At 32.0% G+C, this 20,043-nt stretch overlaps 1 protein-coding gene across 2 annotated transcripts in view; it reads right to left on the bottom strand.

The window, feature by feature from the left end:
* Positions 1-11,950: 11,950 nt before the first annotated feature.
* The window catches only part of LOC143063403 (transcription initiation factor IIB-like), a 49,129-nt gene continuing 41,036 nt past the window's right edge, over positions 11,951-20,043 (bottom strand). Inside the window, exons 8-11 of one of the 2 annotated variants that reach the window (XR_012974997.1) lie at positions 19,429-19,523; positions 16,263-16,339; positions 14,460-15,139; positions 11,951-14,417 (exon numbers count right to left, since the gene is read on the bottom strand). Coding sequence is in view for 1 of the 2 variants with exons in the window: in XM_076235542.1 (XP_076091657.1) it covers positions 15,006-15,139; positions 16,263-16,339; positions 19,429-19,523 (306 nt within the window). In the remaining variant the exon portion in view is untranslated. Of the gene's footprint in view, positions 15,140-16,262; positions 16,340-19,428; positions 19,524-20,043 lie in introns of both variants that reach the window. The other variant, XM_076235542.1, reaches the window with a different exon arrangement.

Here is a 20,043-nt window from a genome sequence, read left to right as displayed (position 1 = left end):
GCTGAAACGAGTAAATATGCGAATAATCCAATAGAATAGAAAATAAAACAAAACCTACCTAAAAAGTCAGTTTTAATACAATATCATACGAATTCCGATAGTTCACGCAACAGGAAACTTTCAACTTTAGCGGTTTCATTTGTATGACGTCATGTTTTGAAATGACTTAAATGCGCCAAAAAGATTAATAGACTTTCGCGGAATTTTATTTAATTTTTATTTTGTTGATTTCTCCGAGCTCTTGTGCATTACTTCTTTTTATTATGCATACGAATAAGAAAAAAAAGTTATTTTGTCTTTTTTAATTGCCCTTTTTAAAACAATAAAATCGGCAGACGGTCTGCAAATAGGTTCCAATACATGTAGATTACGTGGGAAGTGTATTGTAACAGCCATTATTATCTATATCTCTGAGTCTGCGCTAAGTATATTTTATCGAGAATTTTATCACAGTGTTGTTTACAACGCTAAAGAAGCACGTCATATTAGAATGTGGTACAATTTCAGAGAGATCCATACAATTACACTAAGTTATTGTCTTGAAACTAGCAAAATGCTTGTTTTGACCCCTTTTTGGCCCTTACCGTAATTCCTAAACTTTGGCCCCATAACCCCTAAATTGAATCCAAACCTTCTACTTGTGGTTTTAAACATTGCGGTATGATTTCAGAGCAATTGAAATACTTCTAACAACAAGTTATTATCCTGAAACTGAGAAATGCTTATTTTGGGCCCCTTTTGGGCCCCTAATTCCTAATCGGTTGGGACTATCATCCCCAAAATCAATCCCAACCTTCCTTTTGTGGTATTGAACCTTCTGAATAAATTTCATGAAGATCTATTCACTTAAACTAAAGTTATTATCCGGAAACCAATGTGTCTTCGGACGACGACGACGCAGACGGCACTGACGACGACATTATACGATCCCAAAAAAATTTTGGGGTCGTATAAAAATGCTTATTTGGGCCCCTTTTTGGCCCCATATTCCTAAACTGTTGGGACCTCAACTCCCAAAATCAATCCCAACCTTCCTTTTGTGGTCATAAACCTTGTGTTTAAATTTCATTGATTTCTATTTACTTATACTAACATTATTGTGCGAAAACCAAGAATAATGCTTATTTGGGCCCCTTTTTGGCCCCCAATTCCTATACTGTTGGAACCAAAACTCCCAAAATCAATCCCAACCTTCCTTTTGTGGTCATAAACCTTGTGTCAAAATTTCATAGATTTCTATATACTTAAACTAAAGTTATACTAAGTGCAACCAGGTGCTCCGCAGGGCGTAGCTTTATACGACCGCAGAGGTCGAACCCTGAACAGTTGGGGCAAGTATGGACAAAACATTCAAGCGTGATACAGCTCTGAATTTGGATTGTGATCAAATTTTTGACATTACATGGGTTTTTTTTTACACAAAACAAATGTCAAGATTTTACAAATCAATTAAAGATTTCTTCTTCAAACTTTTTAAATCTAAAATTAAATAGTTGACACAGCATAGGTTTCTGACACAGAATGAATGTGGTCTAATGAACTTAAAAGTTTTTTTTTGCCTTTGAGCAATTCACTATGCTGTTGAATATTAATCCTCTCAAAAAAATGTTTGAAGAAATTTTCTTTTTATTTATGAAATCTGAAATGAGAAAAATTTAAACCACCCCTTTTTTTCACATCCCCGTTTCCCTTTTTCCAAAACTGATATCAATTCAAATTTCTAATGGAGTTTGCAACAATAACTACTCTTTTAAATACATCATTAAATATTAAAATGTAAAATAAAGTGCTTGTTATCACTGAATGGTAAAGATTGGTTGGTTGTAAAAGTGAATATACATTGTTTATTGTATAAAACAATAAAAAAAACTTCATCAGCAACATTTTATATTGGCAAATTTCCAATGAAGTTATTCACATAAAGTTATTGGCAAATAAAAATAGAAAATGACATCATAGTCATGTCTGGCAAATGTCCAACATACATTATCTAAAAACATTTTAGATAAGATAAGGAAAAAAAGCTTCATCAGCAACATTTTATATTGGCAAATTTCCAATGAAGTTATTTACATAAAGTTATTGGCAAATAAAAATAGACAAGGTGCTCCGCAGGGCGCAGCTTTATACGACCGCAGAGGTCGAACCCTGAACAGTTGGGGCAAGTATGGACAAAACATTCAAGCGTGATACAGCTCTGAATTTGGATTGTGATCAAATTTTTGACATTACATGGGTTTTTTTTTTACACAAAACAAATGTCAAGATTTTACAAATCAATTAAAGATTTCTTCTTCAAACTTTTTAAATCTAAAATTAAATAGTTGACACAGCATAGGTTTCTGACACAGAATGAATGTGGTCTAATGAACTTAAGAGTTTTTTTTGCCTTTGAGCAATTCACTATGCTGTTGAATATTAATCCTCTCAAAAAAATGTTTGAAGAAATTTTCTTTTTATTTATGAAATCTGAAATGAGAAAAATTTAAACCACCCCTTTTTTTCACATCCCCGTTTCCCTTTTTCCAAAACTGCTATCAATTCAAATTTCTAATGGAGTTTGCAACAATAACTACTCTTTTAAATACATCATAAAATATTAAAATGTAAAATAAAGTGCTTGTTATCACTGAATGGTAAAGATTGGTTGGTAGTAAAAGTGAATATACATTGTTTATTGTATAAAACAATAAAAAAAAACTTCATCAGCAACATTTTATATTGGCAAATTTCCAATGAAGTTATTTACATAAAGTTATTGGCAAATAAAAATAGAAAATGACATCATAGTCATGTCTGGCAAATGTCCAACATACATTATCTAAAAACATTTTAGATAAGATAAGGAAAAAAAGCTTCATCAGCAACATTTTATATTGGCAAATTTCCAATGAAGTTATTTACATAAAGTTATTGGCAAATAAAAATAGAAAATGACATCATAGTCATGTCTGGCAAATTTCCAACATATATTATCAACTACTATTCTATACAAAGAAAGATAACTCCAATTGAAAATTAATTGCTATTGCACAATATTGTGCAATTAGATATTTCTTGTTATTGTGCAATACTGTGCAATTGAAAATTTCTTGCTATTGCACAATACTTGATATGGAATCCTGATTTGGACCAACTTGAAAACTGGGCCCATAATCAAAAATCAAAGTACATATTTAGATAAAGCATATCAAATAAGCCCAAGAATTTAATTTTTGTTAAAATCAAACTTAGTTTAATTTTGGACCCTTTGGACCTTAATGTAGACCAATTTGAAAACTGGACCAAAATTAAGAATCTACATACACAGTTAGATTTGGCATATCAAAGAACCCATTTCTTCAATTTTTGATGAAATCAAACAAAGTTTAATTTTGGACCCCCATTTGGACCAACTTGAAAACTAGGCCAATAATTTAAAATCTAAGTACATTTTTAAATTCAGCATATCAAAGAACCCCAAGGATTCAATTTTTGTTAAAATCAAACTAAGTTTAATTTTGGACCCTTTGGACCTTAATGTAGACCAATTTGAAAACGGGACCAAAAATTAAGAATCTACATACATAGTTAGATTCGGCATATCAAAGAACCCCAATTATTCAATTTTTGATGAAATCACACAAAGTTCAATTTTGGACCCTTTGGGCCCCTTATTCCTAAACTGTTAGGACCAAAACTCCCAAAATCAAACCCAACCTTCCTTTTATGGTCATAAACCTTGTGTTTAAATTTCATAGATTTCTATGTACTTAAACTAAAGTTATGGTGCAAAAACCAAAAATAATGCTTATTTCGGCCCTTTTTGGCCCCTAATTCATAAACTGTTGTGACCTCAACTCCAAAATTCAACCCCAACCTTCCTTTTGTGGTCATAAACCTTGTCTTAAAATTTCATTGATTTCTATTTACTAATACTAAAGTTATTGTGCGAAAACCAAGAATAATGCTTATTTGGGCCCTTTTTTGGCCCTTAATTCCTAAACTGTTGGAACCAAAACTCCCAAAATCAATCCCAACCTTCCTTTTGTGATCATAAACCTTGTGTCAAAATTTCATAGATTTCTATTCACTTAAACTAAAGTTATAGTGCGAAAACCAAGAAAATGCTTATTTGGGCCCTTTTTGGCCCCTAATTCCTAAAATGTTGGGACCAAAACTCCCAAAATCAATCCCAACCTTCCTTTTGTGGTCATAAACCTTGTGTTAAAATTTCATTGATTTCTATTCACTTTTACTAAAGTTAGAGTGCGAAAACTAAAAGTAATCGGACGGCGACGACGACGACGACGCAGACGACGACGACGCCAACGTGATAGCAATATACGACCAAAAAATTAAAAGTTTTGCGGTCGTATAAAAAGTTGTGTCAAATACGGCTAAGGTATTCTATTCCTGGGATAAGAACATCTTTATTTTTTCAATAAATCAAAGTTTTGTATTCAGGAAATTTATAACCAGGTGCTCCGCAGGGCGCAGCTTTATACGACCGCAGAGGTCGAACCCTGAACAGTTGGGGCAAGTATGGACAAAACATTCAAGCATGATACAGCTCTGAATTTGGATTGTGATCAAATTTTTGACATTACATGTTTTTTTTTACACAAAACAAATGCCAAGATTTTACAAATCAATTAAAGATTTCTTCTTCAAACTTTTTAAATCTAAAATTAAATAGTTGACACAGCATAGGTTTCTGACACAGAATGAATGTGGTCTAATGAACTTAAAAGGTTTTTTTTTGCCTTTGAGCAAATCACTATGCTGTTGAATATTAATCCTCTCAAAAAAATGTTTGAAGAAATTTTCTTTTTATTTATGAAATCTGAAATGAGAAAAATTTAACCCCCCCCCCTTTTTTTTCACATCCCCGTTTCCCTTTTTCAAAACTGATATCAATTCAAATTTCTAATGGAGTTTGCAACAATAACTACTCACTTAAATACATCATAAAATATTAAGATGTAAAAAAACTGCTCGTTATCACTGAATGGTAAAGATTATTTAAATTTATCAGTTGGTAGTAAAAAGTGTATATACATTGTATATTGTATATAACAAAGATTTAAGTTGATTCTGGACAAAGAAAGATAACTCCAATTAAAAAAAATTCTTGCTATTGCACAAATAGGATATTTCTTGCTTACTAATCTGGACAAAGAAAGATAACTCTAATTAAAAAAAAATTTGCTATTTCACAATATTGTGCAATTGAAAAGACTTGCTATTGCACAATACTTAATATAATAATTTTAGATCCTGATTTGGACCAACTTGAAAACTGGGCCCATAATCAAAAATCTAAGTACATGTTTAGATTCAGCATATCAAAGAGGCCCAAGAATTCAATTTTTGTTAAAATCAAACTTAGTTTAATTTTGGACCCTTTGGACTTTAATGTAGAATTTGAAATTTGAAAACAGGACCAAAAATGAAGAATCTACATACACAGTTAGATTTGGCATATCAAAGAACCCCAAGGATTCAATTTTTGATGAAATCAAACAAAGTTTAATTTTGGACCCTTTGGACCTTAATGTAGACCAATTTGAAAACTGGACCAAAAAAACTTCAATAATCAAGAATCTAAGTACATTTTTAGATTCAACATATCAAAGAACCCAACCGATTCATTTTTTGTCAAAATCAAACTAAGTTTAATTTTGGACCCTTTGGACCTTAATGTAGACCAATTTGAAAACGGGACCAAAAGTTGAGAATCTACATATACAGTTAGATTCGGCATATCAAAGAACCCCAATTATTCAATTTTGATGAAATCAAACAAAGTTTAATTTTGGACCCTTTGGGCCCCTTTTTCCTAAACTGTTGGGACCAAAACTCCCAAAATCAATACCAACCTTCCTTTTATGGTCATAAGCCTTGTGTTTAAATTTCATAGATTTGTATTTACTTATACTAACATTATAGTGCGAAAACCAAGAAAAATGCTTATTTGGGTCCCTTTTTGGCCCCTAATTCCTAATCTGTTGGGTCCTAAACTCCCAAAATCAATACCAACCTTCCTTTTGTGGTCATAAACATTGTGTTTAAATTTCATAGATTTCCATTTACTTAACCTAAGGTTATTGTGCAAAAACCAAGAAAAATGCTTATTTGGGCCCTTTATTGGCCCCTTATTCCTAAACTATTGAAACCAAAACTCCCAAAATCAATCCCAATCTTTCTTTTGTGGTCATAAACCTTGTGTCAAAATTTCATAGATTTCTATTAACTTAAACTAAAGTTACGGTGCGAAAACCAAGAAAATGCTTATTTGGGCCCTTTTTGGCCCCTTATTCCTAAAATGTTGGGACCAAAACTCCCAAAATCAATACCAACCTTCCTTTTATGGTCATAAACCTTGTGTTAAAATTTCTATTCACTTTTACTAAAGTTAGAGTGCGAAAACTAAAAGTATTCGGACGCCGGACGACGACGACGACGACGACGACGACGCCGACGCCAACGTGATAGCAATATACGACGAAAATTTTTTCAAAATTTGCGGTCGTATAAAAATGACCACATAATTGATATTCATGTCAACACCGAAGTGCTGACCACTGGGCTGGTGATACCCTCGGGGACGAAACTTCCACCAGGAGTGGCATTAAACCTTGTGTTAAAATTTCAAAGATTTCTATTCACTTATACTAAAGTTATTGTGGGAAAATCAAATGTTTTCGGACAATGACGACACCGTGATACCAATACACGACCTCAAAATTGTTTGCGGTTGTATAAAAACTCCTATAAGGGGTCAGTTGACCATTTTAGCCTTGTTGACTGTTATGTTAATCTAATGTGTTGTGCTAAAGATTTTTTTTTGTAATGACAGATTCTTTCCATCACTTATAATTTCTTTGGAAGATGTCAACAGTTGATGGAAAAAATCATTTCAATGGTAATAACACATAAAAGCTGTCAATAAACAAAATAATCAAGCTGGAAACAGTATATCAATATATATGTTCCTGTTGAATTTCCCTTGTAGAAACAGCAGCCATGTGTGTTGATGATACAAATTCTTAAACTAGTTTCTGTAAGGATTATTTCGTCAATTTAGAACAGATTGGTAAAATACCAGGTCCTTATTTGCCACACAGATTTGACCACCTTTATTAACATCTGGCACATTTTACTATTTAGAATTTTTTAGACCAGTATAGTCTTTTACACTGTATAACATGACCACATGCAGTCTGACACCAAACTTCAATAAATTGCCTCGCCAAGCGCAGCTGGATACGATCGCAGAGGTCCAAACCTGAACAGTTGGGCCAAAAATGGACACAATATTCGAGTTTGAAACAGGTCTGAATTTGGATTGTAATTTGACACATAATAGGTTTCTGACACAGAATAACTGTAGTCAAAGAATTAAGAATTAGTTACATGATTTGAATTCATATTCAAGTTTTTGCTATTGTGCAATACACCATGATGTTGCAAATTGACCCCCTCCCCTCCCCCCAAAAAAAAATAAAATAATAAAAAAAAAAAAAATACCCCTTCCTTTTTTTGTGCAATACACTAAGCTTTTGAGAATTGCCCCCCATTTTTGGATAAAAAAAAATTGAAGGAATTATCTTTTTAATTTTTTAAATCTTCAGAATTCTCCCACAATTTCTTTTTTACCCCCCCCCCCCCCCCCCCCCCTTTCCAAAAAGAAAAGATATGGTCACAATGGAGTTTGCAACCATAATTACCCATTTAATAATTAACGAAGTGCTCCGCAGGGCGCAGCTTTATACGACCCCAGTGGTCCAACCCTGAACAGTTGGGGCAAATTTAGTCAAGCTTGATAACGTCTGAATTTGGATTGTGATCAAATTTTTGACAAAATATAGGTTTTTGTCACAAAATTAATGTGGTCAAAGATCTAACAAAATCTATTGCACAATACTGTGCAATTGAAGATTTCTTCTTGAAAATTTTCATAATTTGAAATTTAAAAAATTTTGAAAAAAAGGAATCCCTTAAAAACTAGAGGCTCTAAAGAGCCTGTGTCGCTCACCTTGGTCTATGTGAATATTAAACAATGGACACAGATGGATTCACGACAAAATTGTGTTTTGGTGATGGTGATGTGTTTGTAGATCTTACTTTACTAAACATTCTTGCTGCTTACAATTATCTCTCTCTATAACAATACTTTCTGTGGAAAATGTTATTGAAAATCTTCAAATTGTAAGAAAATTGTTAAAAATTGACTATGAAGGGCAATAACTCCTTAGGGGGTCAATTGACTACTTTGGTCATACTGACTTATTTTTAGTTCTTACTTTGCTGTACATTATTGCTGTTTACAGTTTATCTATAATAATATTCAAGATAATAACAAAAAAACAGAAAAATTTCCTCAAAATTACCAATTCAGGGGCAGCAACCTAACAACCGATTATCAGATTCATCTGAAAATTCCAGGGCAGATAGATCGTGACCTGATCAACAATTTTACTTCCTGTCAGATTTGCTCTTAATGCTTTGGTTTTTGAGTTATAAGCCAAAAACTGCATTTTACCCCCATGTTCTATTTTTAGCCATGGCGGCCATCTTGGTTGGTTGGCCGAGTTACCAGACACATTTTTTTAACTAAATAACCCAATGATGATTATGGCTAAGTTTGGTTAAACTTGGCCTAGTAGTTTCAGAGGAAAAGATCTTTCTAAAAGATTAATAAGATTTACGAAAAATGGTTAAAAATTGACTATAAAGGGCAATAACTCCTAAAGTGGTCAACTGACCATTTTGGTCATGTTGACTTATTTGTAGATCTTACTTTGCTGAACATTATTGCTGTTTACAGTTTATCTCTATCTATAATAATATTCAAGATAATAACCAACCAGATGCGCCGCAGGGCGCAGCTTTATACGACCGCAGAGGTTGAACCCTGAACGGTTGGGGCAAGTATGGACACAACATTCAAGCTGGATTCAGCTCTAAATTTGGATTGTGATTAAATAGTTGACACAGCATAGGTTTCTGACACAGAATGAATGTGATCTAATGAACTTAAAAAAAAATGTTTGCCTTTGAGCAATTCACTATGCTGTTGAATATTAATCCTCTCAAAAAAATGTTTGAAGAAATTTTCTTTTTATTTATGAAATCTAAAATGAAAAAAATTGACCCTCCAATTTTTTTTTCACATCCCCCTTTCCCTTATTTCAAAACTGATCTCAATTCAAATTTCTAATGAAGTTTGCAACAATAACTACTCATTTAAATACAGCATAAAATATTAAAATGTAAAAAAAGTGCTTGTTATCACTGAATGGTAAAGATTGTTTTAATCTATCAGTTGGTAGTAAAAGTGAATATACATTGTATATTGTATAAAACAATGATTTAAGTTGATTCAACTACTATTCTGGACAAAGAAAGATAACTCCAATTGAAATCCAATTGGAATTTCTTGCTATTGCACAATATTGTGCAATTAGATATTTCTTGCTATTGTGGAATACTGTGCAATTGAAAATATTTGCTATTGCACAATACTGTGCAATTGAAGATTTCTTGCTATTGCACAATACTGTGCAATTGAAGATTTCTTGCTATTGCACAATACTGTGCAATTGAAGATTTCTTGCTATTGCTGAATACTGTGCAATTGAAAATTTCTTGCTATTGCACAATACGTAATATAATAATTTTGGATCCTGATTTGGACCAACTTGAAAACTGGGCCCATAATCAAAAATCTAAGTACATGTTTAGATTCAGCATATCACAGAGGCCCAATAATTCAATTTTTGTTAAAATCAAACTTAGTTTAATTTTGGACCCTTTGGACGTTAATGTAAACCAATTTTAAAACGGGACCAAAAATTAAGAATCTACATACACAGTTAGATTTGGCATATCAAAGAACCCCAATTATTCAATTTTTGATGAAATCAAACAAAGTTTAATTTTGGACCCCGATTTGGACCAACTTGAAAACTGGGCCAATAATAAAAAATCTAAGTACATTTTTAGATTCAGCATATCAAAGAACACCAAGGATTCAATTTTTGTTAAAATCAAACTAAGTTTAATTTTGGACCCTTTGGACCTTAATGTAGACCAATTTGAAAACGGGACCAAAAATTAAGAATCTACATACACAGTTAGATTCGGCATATATCAAAGAACCCCAATTATTCAATTTTTGATAAAATCAAACAAAGTTTAAATCTGGACCCTTTGGGCCCTTTATTCCTAAACTGTTGGGACCAAAACTCCCAAAATCAATACCAACCTTCCTTTTATGGTCATAAACCTTGTGTTTAAATTTCATAGATTTCTATTTACTTATACTAAAGTTATGGTGCGAAAACCAAAAAAAATGCTTATTTGGGTCCCTTTTTGGCCCCTGATTCCTAAACTGTTGGGACCTAAACTTCCAAAATCAATACCAACCTTCCTTTTGTGGTCATAAACATTGTGTTCAAATTTCATTGATTTCTATTTACTTAAACTAAAGTTATTGTGCGAAAAACCAAGAATAATGCTTATTTGGGCCCTTTTTTGGCCCCTAATTCCTAAACTGTTGGAACCAAAACTCCCAAAATCAATCCCAACCTTTCTTTTGTGGTCATAAACCTTATGTCAAAATTTCATAGATTTCTATTTACTTAAACTAAAGTTATAGTGCGAAAACCAAGAAAATGCTTTTTTGGGCCCTTTTTGGCCCTAAATTCCTAAACTTTGGCCCCATAACCCCAAAAATAATCCAAACCTTCTACTTGTGGTTTTAAACATTGCGGTATAATTTCAGAGCAATTGAAATACTTGTGCACAAGTTATTATCCTGAAACTAGAAAAATGCTTGTTTTGAGCCCCTTTTGGGCCTCTAATTCCTACACGGTTGGAACCATCATCCCCAAAATCGATCTTAACCTTCCTTTTGTGGTATTAAACCTTCTGAAAATATTTCATAAGGATCTATTCATTTAAACAAAAGTTATTATCCGGAAACTAATGTGTCTTCAGACGACGACAACCACGACATAGACGCAAACGACATCATACCATTATACGATCCTAAAAATTTTTTGGGGTCGTATAAAAAGCAGTGTAAAGGAGGTAATCCAAATTTTACGTAAAAGAAATTGTCCATTACCCAGGACAACCCCCCCTTTTTTGCCCCTAATTCCTAAACTGTTTGAGCCATAAATCTCCGAAGTTAATCATAACCATCCCTTTCTGGTATGGAACTTTTTGGTATAATTACAGAGCGATCCATACACTGTTCCATAAAATATTGTCTGGAAACTAGAAAAATGCTTATCTGGTCCCATTTTGGCCCCTTATTCCTAAACTGTTAGGACCATAGACCGAATAATCTGTCTCTTCGTGTTTATTTTTGACATTTCATATTTTGTATTTATCATTTGGATTTTTCATAATTTTTTTAAACACTTGTCCAATACGTTTAAAGTTTCGCTGAGCGCAGCCTGATAGGACAGCAAAGGTTGAACCCTTAACATTTGGGGCAAATTTGGATACAATATTCTAGCTTGATAACGTCTGAATTTTGATTGTGATCAAATTTTTGATACAATATAGGTTTCTGACACAAAATAAATGTAGTTAAAGATCTTACAAATCTATTGTGCAATACTGTGTCATTGAAGATTTCTTCTTGAAACCTTTTGAAAAAATATGAATTCTTTAAAAAGAAAAATCCCCCCTCCCACAACTTTTGGAATCCTGCCTGGGATCAATTACCCTACTTCTCAATCCAATTCTTTCCTTTGAAGTATGAAACCTTGTTGTACAATTTCAGATAGATCTATACACTTAAACACAAGTAATTGTTTGGAAACTAGAAAAATGCTTGTTAATCTCTGAGACACAAACCTCCTTGAACAATTCAAAATTCTTCCATGTGATTGGATTTCATAGAAATTCCAGCATCTAATATGGCATTGTTCAGAATAAATTTCTGCAGATATCTGTCATATTGATCTTGTATATTTCTGTATTTCCCTTATTAGGTATTGCAATTATGATTAAAAGCTACATCATAAATATGAATTACAATTGTACACATCCGTTTTATGGCATTTTTAATTTATCATTGTTTGTCTTTTGAGTGTAATCAGTGTTGGAAATGGAAGGGTATAAATTATTCACTACTTTTCAAACTATCTTTACAAATTGTTGCAGGAATAAATAACTGAACTAATTTATCAGACCATTTCATTTTACTTCCATGATCAAACCATATTTTTTTTACAGAGGCAGCCCATTAATTCCATCCTCCATTCCACTGAACAAACTTTATAGAACATGCAATGGCATTAAGTAGGTGGTTGCTTAACATAATTAAAACATAATGAGGGACTCTATCAAAAAGTTTAAAACAAGGTTGCATACAACAGTTCTTCATTAAATGCAGGTAGTTATACTAGTTAAACTGTAATAAAAACAAGATATAACAAAACAACTGTTTTATTTTCCATAAAAAATAATTTCAAAAATTACATAAATCATACCTGCCAAGTTTTCAAAATGCCCATGGGGGTTTTGCATGCAAGATGGCTGCCATACTCCTAAAAAACCTTCAAGGGGGCCTTCAAATACAATGTAATGTTGTTTTTTTGGCTTCTTCATACTTTTATAAGCATCAATTCATTGTAAAATTGATTGTTTTGTTAAAATTGTGGACATAATTGCTCTTTAAAAATTACAATTTGGGAGCCTCCATGGGGGAAATCCCCCGCAAATAGTAACAGTTGGCAGGTATGATAAATTGTTAAAGCCATCAAACAAATATTTGTTTGGCAATAATATCTATGGATACTACAACAATTTTACCAGCTGAATTTTTAATCTTACGGATCAGTATAAATTCAATGCCTTGCTTACTAGCAACAAGAATAAAATGTGAAAATATGAAAAATTGAAGCACTGCATAAAATAAGTTATCATAAAAGAACATATTTTTTTGTGTTTTATGGTTTCAGGCAAGGATGTTTTATTTTTGAAAAAATGCTTTTTTTACCTCCAAATTTCTTTTCTTTTTATTTTATTGTGTTAAGTGTTGCTGTCTTATTGACCTATAAACCTCCTCTTATTCCAACTCATTGGGTGACAATAAAGTCTGTATTATAATATAAAAAAAAAATAAAGTCTGTATTTAATTGCATGCCTTTGCTCGATTAGTATTTATAGTATATAAATAACACATAGCTGAGAGGGTGATAGAGCCTATTGGTACCCCTCGAAAAAGAATTATCAACCTTAGCTTCGCCTCGGTTGACAATGTTTTCTCTGGGTACCAATCAGCCCTTAGCTTCGCCTCGGTTGACAATGTTTTCTCTGGGTACCAATCAGCCCTTGGTTTCCCCTCCGTTGACAATGTTTTCTCGGGGTACCAATCGGCCCTTGGCTTCCCCTCGGTTGACAATTTTTTCTCGAGGTACCAATCGGCCCTTGGCTGCGCCTCGGTTGACAATGTTTTCTATGTGTTATTTAATTTATTATACTGAATGTCCAATCATTATTGTGGTTTACAGATTAATTTTGTTTTAAAAGTATTTTCTTTGACGTCACGTAGAAACAACGGTACGGGTATTAAAAAAAAAAAAAAAAATTCAGCAAGATGTTTTATTTTTTTTATTTTGACAGTAATATAATAAAATCTGAGCCAAAAGTATTCAATTACTTGATGTTGATTTTTGATTGGTCTGGACAAGAGGGAACATTATAAAAAATTGTCACCCTCTCATAAGCCATGTGATAGAGTAAATTAACACCCTTGTATTAGCCAATCAAAATATGGCATTTTAACGTGAAGTATAATAATAGAAAATAATTCCCTAAGTCCATGAAATAAAAAATGTTCTTCTCACATTGTCAAAAAAAATGATATCCCTCTCATTTATGATTATATGTAGGTAAAAAAAAAAAAATGCAGAATGATACTAAAGGTAGAATGAAAACTTACAGGTTAAAAAGAGGCCAAATTATTATGGCCAAAAAAGGGAAAAAAACAACACAAAGACTACCAAAGGTCTACAAAACACATAAAGTGTAATATATAACAAAACTATTTTACACAAGATTCCCTGTTAAGTGTGAAAGCAAAAGAACTGTATTTGCATTTCATGAACAGCAACTGAGTAATTTATTAAAAAAAACATTTCCATAGAATCTGACATACATATATTAAGACATACAAATGTATTTAGACAAATGTTTAACCGTACTACAATAATCATAAAAAATAAGCAACACAGATAATATAACATAATAAAACTCATTAATATAAAGTAAATTGTCTACTTCATTTTATTTTCATTTCCATGCTGAGGTTCCTTCATACAAATGTTGGCAACCAATTTTTTTTTATATTTAGTGCTTGTTTTTTCAATATGTCCCATTTTAATAAAAGTATTCCAATTATTGTTTTCACACTTTTTTTCAGTTTCCTGACATTGATGCAAAATCATTCTTGCTGTGTTGATTTATCTTTATATGAAAAGATTTGTATTCAACTCTATAAGTCATGTAAATAATTTGATCTGCAGAATATATGACCTATATTAGTTTATGTATAACTTGCTAACATACAAGCCTAAATTACATTATGGATGTAAAACGATTACAGATATTAAGTGATGACAAAAAATATTGAATATCTTTTAAGAAGCATATCATTAAAAATATTTCATTCAAGTTGTATTGCACGCCATTAATTTATAACATATATGTTATCATTAATCCTTTGTTTCACTGTCAGTTTGAATTATTTCAATGCAGTCATATTTTCAGATACTAAACAACACATATTACGCTAAAAAAGACTTATTTTCTGCAACAGAATCGATCCTTTCATGATGAAAAATTCTCTGATCGACAGAATTCTATATTTGTTTTTAATATTTGCTCTGTTACAACTATCACAGATAGATGTAAAAAAAAATCTTCCTGTTATCCACCAGATAACTATCTGGTTCCCACAGGAAGTAAATTCCATCCACATCATTCTGGCTAGGGTTGACTCACTGTGTTGGTAACTGTTCTACTGGTGTAAAGAACTTATAGTCGGCAGGGAACAAGTCATGTGCTCTTGGATACATCTGTTTATAGGCCTGTCTGATTGTTACTTCTGCTACTCCAGCAATGTCACCAATCTCTGTAATATAATCAACCATCAATATAATTGTTTTGTGTGTAGAATCGTGTTTTAGAGCTTTTTTCATGATTATGATAGGGCAATCATGAAATGCTGAATGTGGTCAAAATCGTGTAGTTCAGGCCTTAATCATTAATTTGGCTGGTTTGCAATATTTGTTTTAAATCTTGCACTTATTTAGAAAGTCAACAACAATACTGTAATTCAAGCATTATGAAACAAACAAAACAAGAATGTGTCCATAGAACACAGATGCCCCACTCACACTATCATTTTCCATTAGCAATGACCGTGAAATTAGGGTCAAAACTTTAAATTGGAATTAAAATTAGAAAGATCATATCATAGGGAACATGTGTACTAAGTTTCAAGTTGATGTGACTTCAACTTCATCAAAAATTACCTTGACCAAAAACTTTAACCAAAACTCAAACCTGAACTTCGCACTATCATTTTTAGACCGTAAAATTGGGGCAAAACTTTAATTTGGCATTTAAATTAGAAATATCATATCATGAGGAACGTGTGTACTAAGTTTCAAATTGATTGAACTTCAACTTCATCAAAAACTACCTTGACCAAAAACTTTAACCTGAAGCGGGACGAACAGATGAACGAACGGACGGAGGCACAGACCAGAAAACATAATGCCCCTCTACTATTGTAGGTTGGGCATAAAAACAACATCATATAGCATTTAAATAGTCACAACTTAAATAAAATATCATACGACATGTTAAGCAGTGAATTCTGTAAGACACAGGTTAACCAACATGTTCTCTTCTTCTTGTATACTTCATTTTTCTTAATTTTAAAATAATCATTCATTCTTTTTTTAACATCAATATCTATAAATAACAGTTTTTAGAGTTTTAGAAAAAAAAAAACAATTATTCAACCTTCCCTTCATCAAGATTAAATCAAAAAAGCTTTGAAATTTATGCTTAATTTATTGTTCTGATCACCAATTATTTTTAAAAGAAAATATATGGCAGGGGAACTTCTCAGCAGGAAAAACCTTCTTAAAATAACAAATGGGTTATAATCACAAATTAATATTTAAGTAAAACTCAAAATATATGTTGTTTACTTATGTTGAATATGTTTAAGACACTATTGTTACCTTTTTGGTTCTTTTTGTCAGCTGAGGCCTGAGAAGCCATATAAATAGCTGATGCAGCAACAGAGATAGGACTCCTCCTACAAAACAGAACCAGTAATGTTTACATTATCAATATTCTAAACAGCTAAGAGTGTCCTTAAGTTTAGTCACTTAGTATGAAATAATAACAGATGCTGTGACTTGCTACCCTTTAAATGTTAATCTTTCCATAGAGATATATGTCAGTGTTCTAGTTCACACCAAGTGTAAATTCAGATATTATTGAGAGGATTTTATTAATGCCAATAATGGGACTTGGTGAGTATCCCAATATAAGAACTTAAAATTTGGTAACTAAACATTGATCTTTATGCAGATTTTTTTTTTGTAATCACAATACCTAAACTCACTATTTCGTCAATTCTTGAAAATCAGAATAATATATGCCTGCAATAATTTCTAAATTTACAGCATATCAAATTTTTGTTTCAGGTATTCTTTGAAAGGATTAACCAAAAAACTAATTTAACAGCGATATCCAGTAAACTTTAGACACTTAATTTTCAGGTTGAAATTAAGAAGCATATTTTAATCTAAGTGCTTGTCAACAACACACATTAATTCAGGGGAGATCATCTGAAACATTTCCCTTAGCTTCCATTCTCCGCTATTAAAAAATGTTAAAATGTAACAATTATATTTTTCATGCGTCTGTTCAACAAAGTTGTAGTGGTCACATCTTGAATATCTGATCTGATCTTTTTTATATATCTTTATACATTACACCAGATGCTCCGCAGGGCGTAGCTTTATACGACCGCAAAGGTTGAACCCTGAACGGTTAGGGCAAGTATGGACACAACATTCAAGCTGGATTCAGCTCTAAATTTGGATTGTGATTAAATAGTTGACACAGCATAGGTTTCTGACACAGAATGAATGTGTTCTAATGAACTTAAAATTTTTGTTTCTCTTAGAGCAATTCACTATGCTGTTGAATATTAATCCTCAAAAAAATGTTTGAAGAAATTTTCTTTTTTATTTATGAAATTTCAAATGAGAAAAATTGAACCCAATTTTTTTAATCACATCCCCCTTTCCCTTATTCCAAAACTAATCTCAATTAAAATTTCTAATGGAGTTTGCAACAATAACTACTCATTTAAATACATCATAAAATATTAAGATGTAAAAAAACTGCTTGTTATCACTGAATGGTAAAGATTATTTTAATTTATCAGTTGGTAGTAAAAAGTGAATATACATTGTATATTGTATATAACAAAGATTTAAGTTGATTCTGGACAAAGAAAGATAACTCCAATTAAAAAAAAAATCTTGCTATTGCACAATATTTTGCAATTAGATATTTCTTGCTTACTATTCTGGACAAAGAAAGATAACTCTAATTAAAAAAAAATTTGATATTTCACAATATTGTGCAATTAGATATTTCTTGCCATTGCGCAATACTGTGCAATTGAAAAGACTTGCTATTGCACAATACTTTATATAATAATTTTAGATCCTGATTTGGACCAACTTGAAAACTGGGCCCATAATAAAAAATCTAAGTACATTTTTGGATTCAGCATATCAAAGAACTTCAAGATTTCAATTTTTGTTAAAATCAGACTAAGTTTAATTTTGGACCCTTTGGACTTTAGTGTAGACCAATTTGAAAACAGGACCAAAAATGAAGAATCTACATACACAGTTAGATTTGGTATATCAAAGAACCCCATTTATTCAATTTTTGATGAAATCAAACAAAGTTTAATTTTGGACCCCGATTTGGACCAACTTGAAAACTGGGCCAATAATCAAGAATCTAAGTACATTTTTAGATTCAGCATATCAAAGAACCTAACTGATTCATTTTTTGTCAAAATCAAACTAAGTTTAATTTTGGACCCTTTGGACCTTAATGTAGACCAATTTGAAAACGGGACCAAAAGTTAAGAATCTACATACACAGTCATGACAGTTAGATTCAGCATATCAAAGAACCCCAATTATTCAATTTTGATGCAATCAAACAAAAGTTTAATTTTGGACCCTTTGGGCCCCTTATTATGTTGGGACCAAAACTCCCAAAATCAAACCCAACCTTTCTTTTATGGTCATAAACCTTGTGTTTAAATTTCATAGATTTCTATCTACTTATACTAACGTTATGGTGCGAAAACCAAGAAAAATGCTTATTTGGGTCCCTTTTTGGTCCCTAATTCCTAAACTGTTGGGACCTAAACTCCCAAAATCAATACCAACCTTCCTTTTGTAGTCATTAACATTGTGTTTAAATTTCATTGATTTCTATTTACTTAAACTAATGTTATTGTGCGAAAACCAAGAATAATGCTTATTTGGGCCCTTTTTTGGCCCCTAATTCCTAAACTGTTGAGACCAAAACTCCCAAAATCAATCCCAACCGTTCTTTTGTGGTCATAAACCTTGTGTCAAAATTTCATAGATTTCTATTAACTTAAACTAAAGTTATAGTGCGAAAACCAAGAAAATGCTTATTTGGGCCCTTTTTGGCCCCTAATTCCTAAAATGTTGGGACCAAAACTCCCAAAATCAATACCAACCTTCCTTTTGTGGTCATAAACCTTGTGTTAAAATTTCAAAGATTTCCATTCACTTTTACTAAAGTTAGAGTGCGAAAACTAAAAGTATTCGGACGCCGGACGACGACGACGACGACGACGCCAACGTGATTGCAATATACGACGAAAATTTTTTCAAAATTTGCGGTCATATAAAAATATATATTTCAAATTGATTTAAAAAGTCTGATAAACAGATGCAATAATTTGACTAAGAATTAATTATGAACTGTGTTTCTCAGTTAAAAATGGACAGTTACAAGCTGTCCTGGATGCTTCTATATTGACTTACTCTACCTATCATGTGACTAGATCAAATTAAAAAGTTCTCTTAGCTATATGTCAATCTAATTAAAATTAAAAATCCATACTCATTTTTTAACCTTGGTCGCTCGCTGCCTGGGAGCGACCAAGAATGCAAAATAATCCAGTGAAGAGATTTAATTTCAATTGGATTAAGCTATATGTGTGGCTATTATTTATACTGATTAATTCAACTAACCCTGTGACTTGATCCATTTTTACCGCTTTCCCAGCTATATATGTGGTTATTATTTATATTAATTAATGCTACTTACCCTGCGACTAGATCCATTTCTACAGCTTTCCTAGCTATATGTGTGGCTGCTTTCTGTACTGATGTTGGCAGACCCAAATTGGAACAGAATCTGGACTGAAATTAATAATAACATTGCTAACTTTAATAATGATACACTTATATCTTTTCTGACTCAAGAACAGTAATAAATGCTTAGTTCAGTTGACATTTAACCATACTTCAATTCTTGTCATTGCATTTAAATCCAAAGTTTATTTAACATGAATTTGTATTGACAATTCAAAATTCAAATTTTAAGTCCAAAACATGACAATATTTTAAATAGAGTTATCTCCCTTTGTAACAGGAAGATTTATGCACCTCTTAGTAATATGGTAATAAACATTCACATCAATTTGTAAATTGGGTACAAGTTTTTGCGTGGCATGGATATGATCCTAAAAACTGTTCACCAAGCTACAATTTGTACTGTGAATGCCATAGAAACTAGAATTAAAGTTAAATCCAGTGACTTGTCACAAAAATAAAAGTTAAACTGCACAAATGGAAACATGAGACATCTATAAGCCTGTTTATTACATACAAAAAACAAGAATGTGTCCAAAGTACACGGATGCCCCACTCACACTATCCT

Source organism: Mytilus galloprovincialis, chromosome 2 (genome assembly GCF_965363235.1).
Source record: "Mytilus galloprovincialis chromosome 2, xbMytGall1.hap1.1, whole genome shotgun sequence".
Classification (NCBI taxonomy): Eukaryota; Metazoa; Mollusca; class Bivalvia; order Mytilida; family Mytilidae; genus Mytilus; species Mytilus galloprovincialis.
This window is presented reverse-complemented; position numbering and strand designations above follow the sequence as displayed.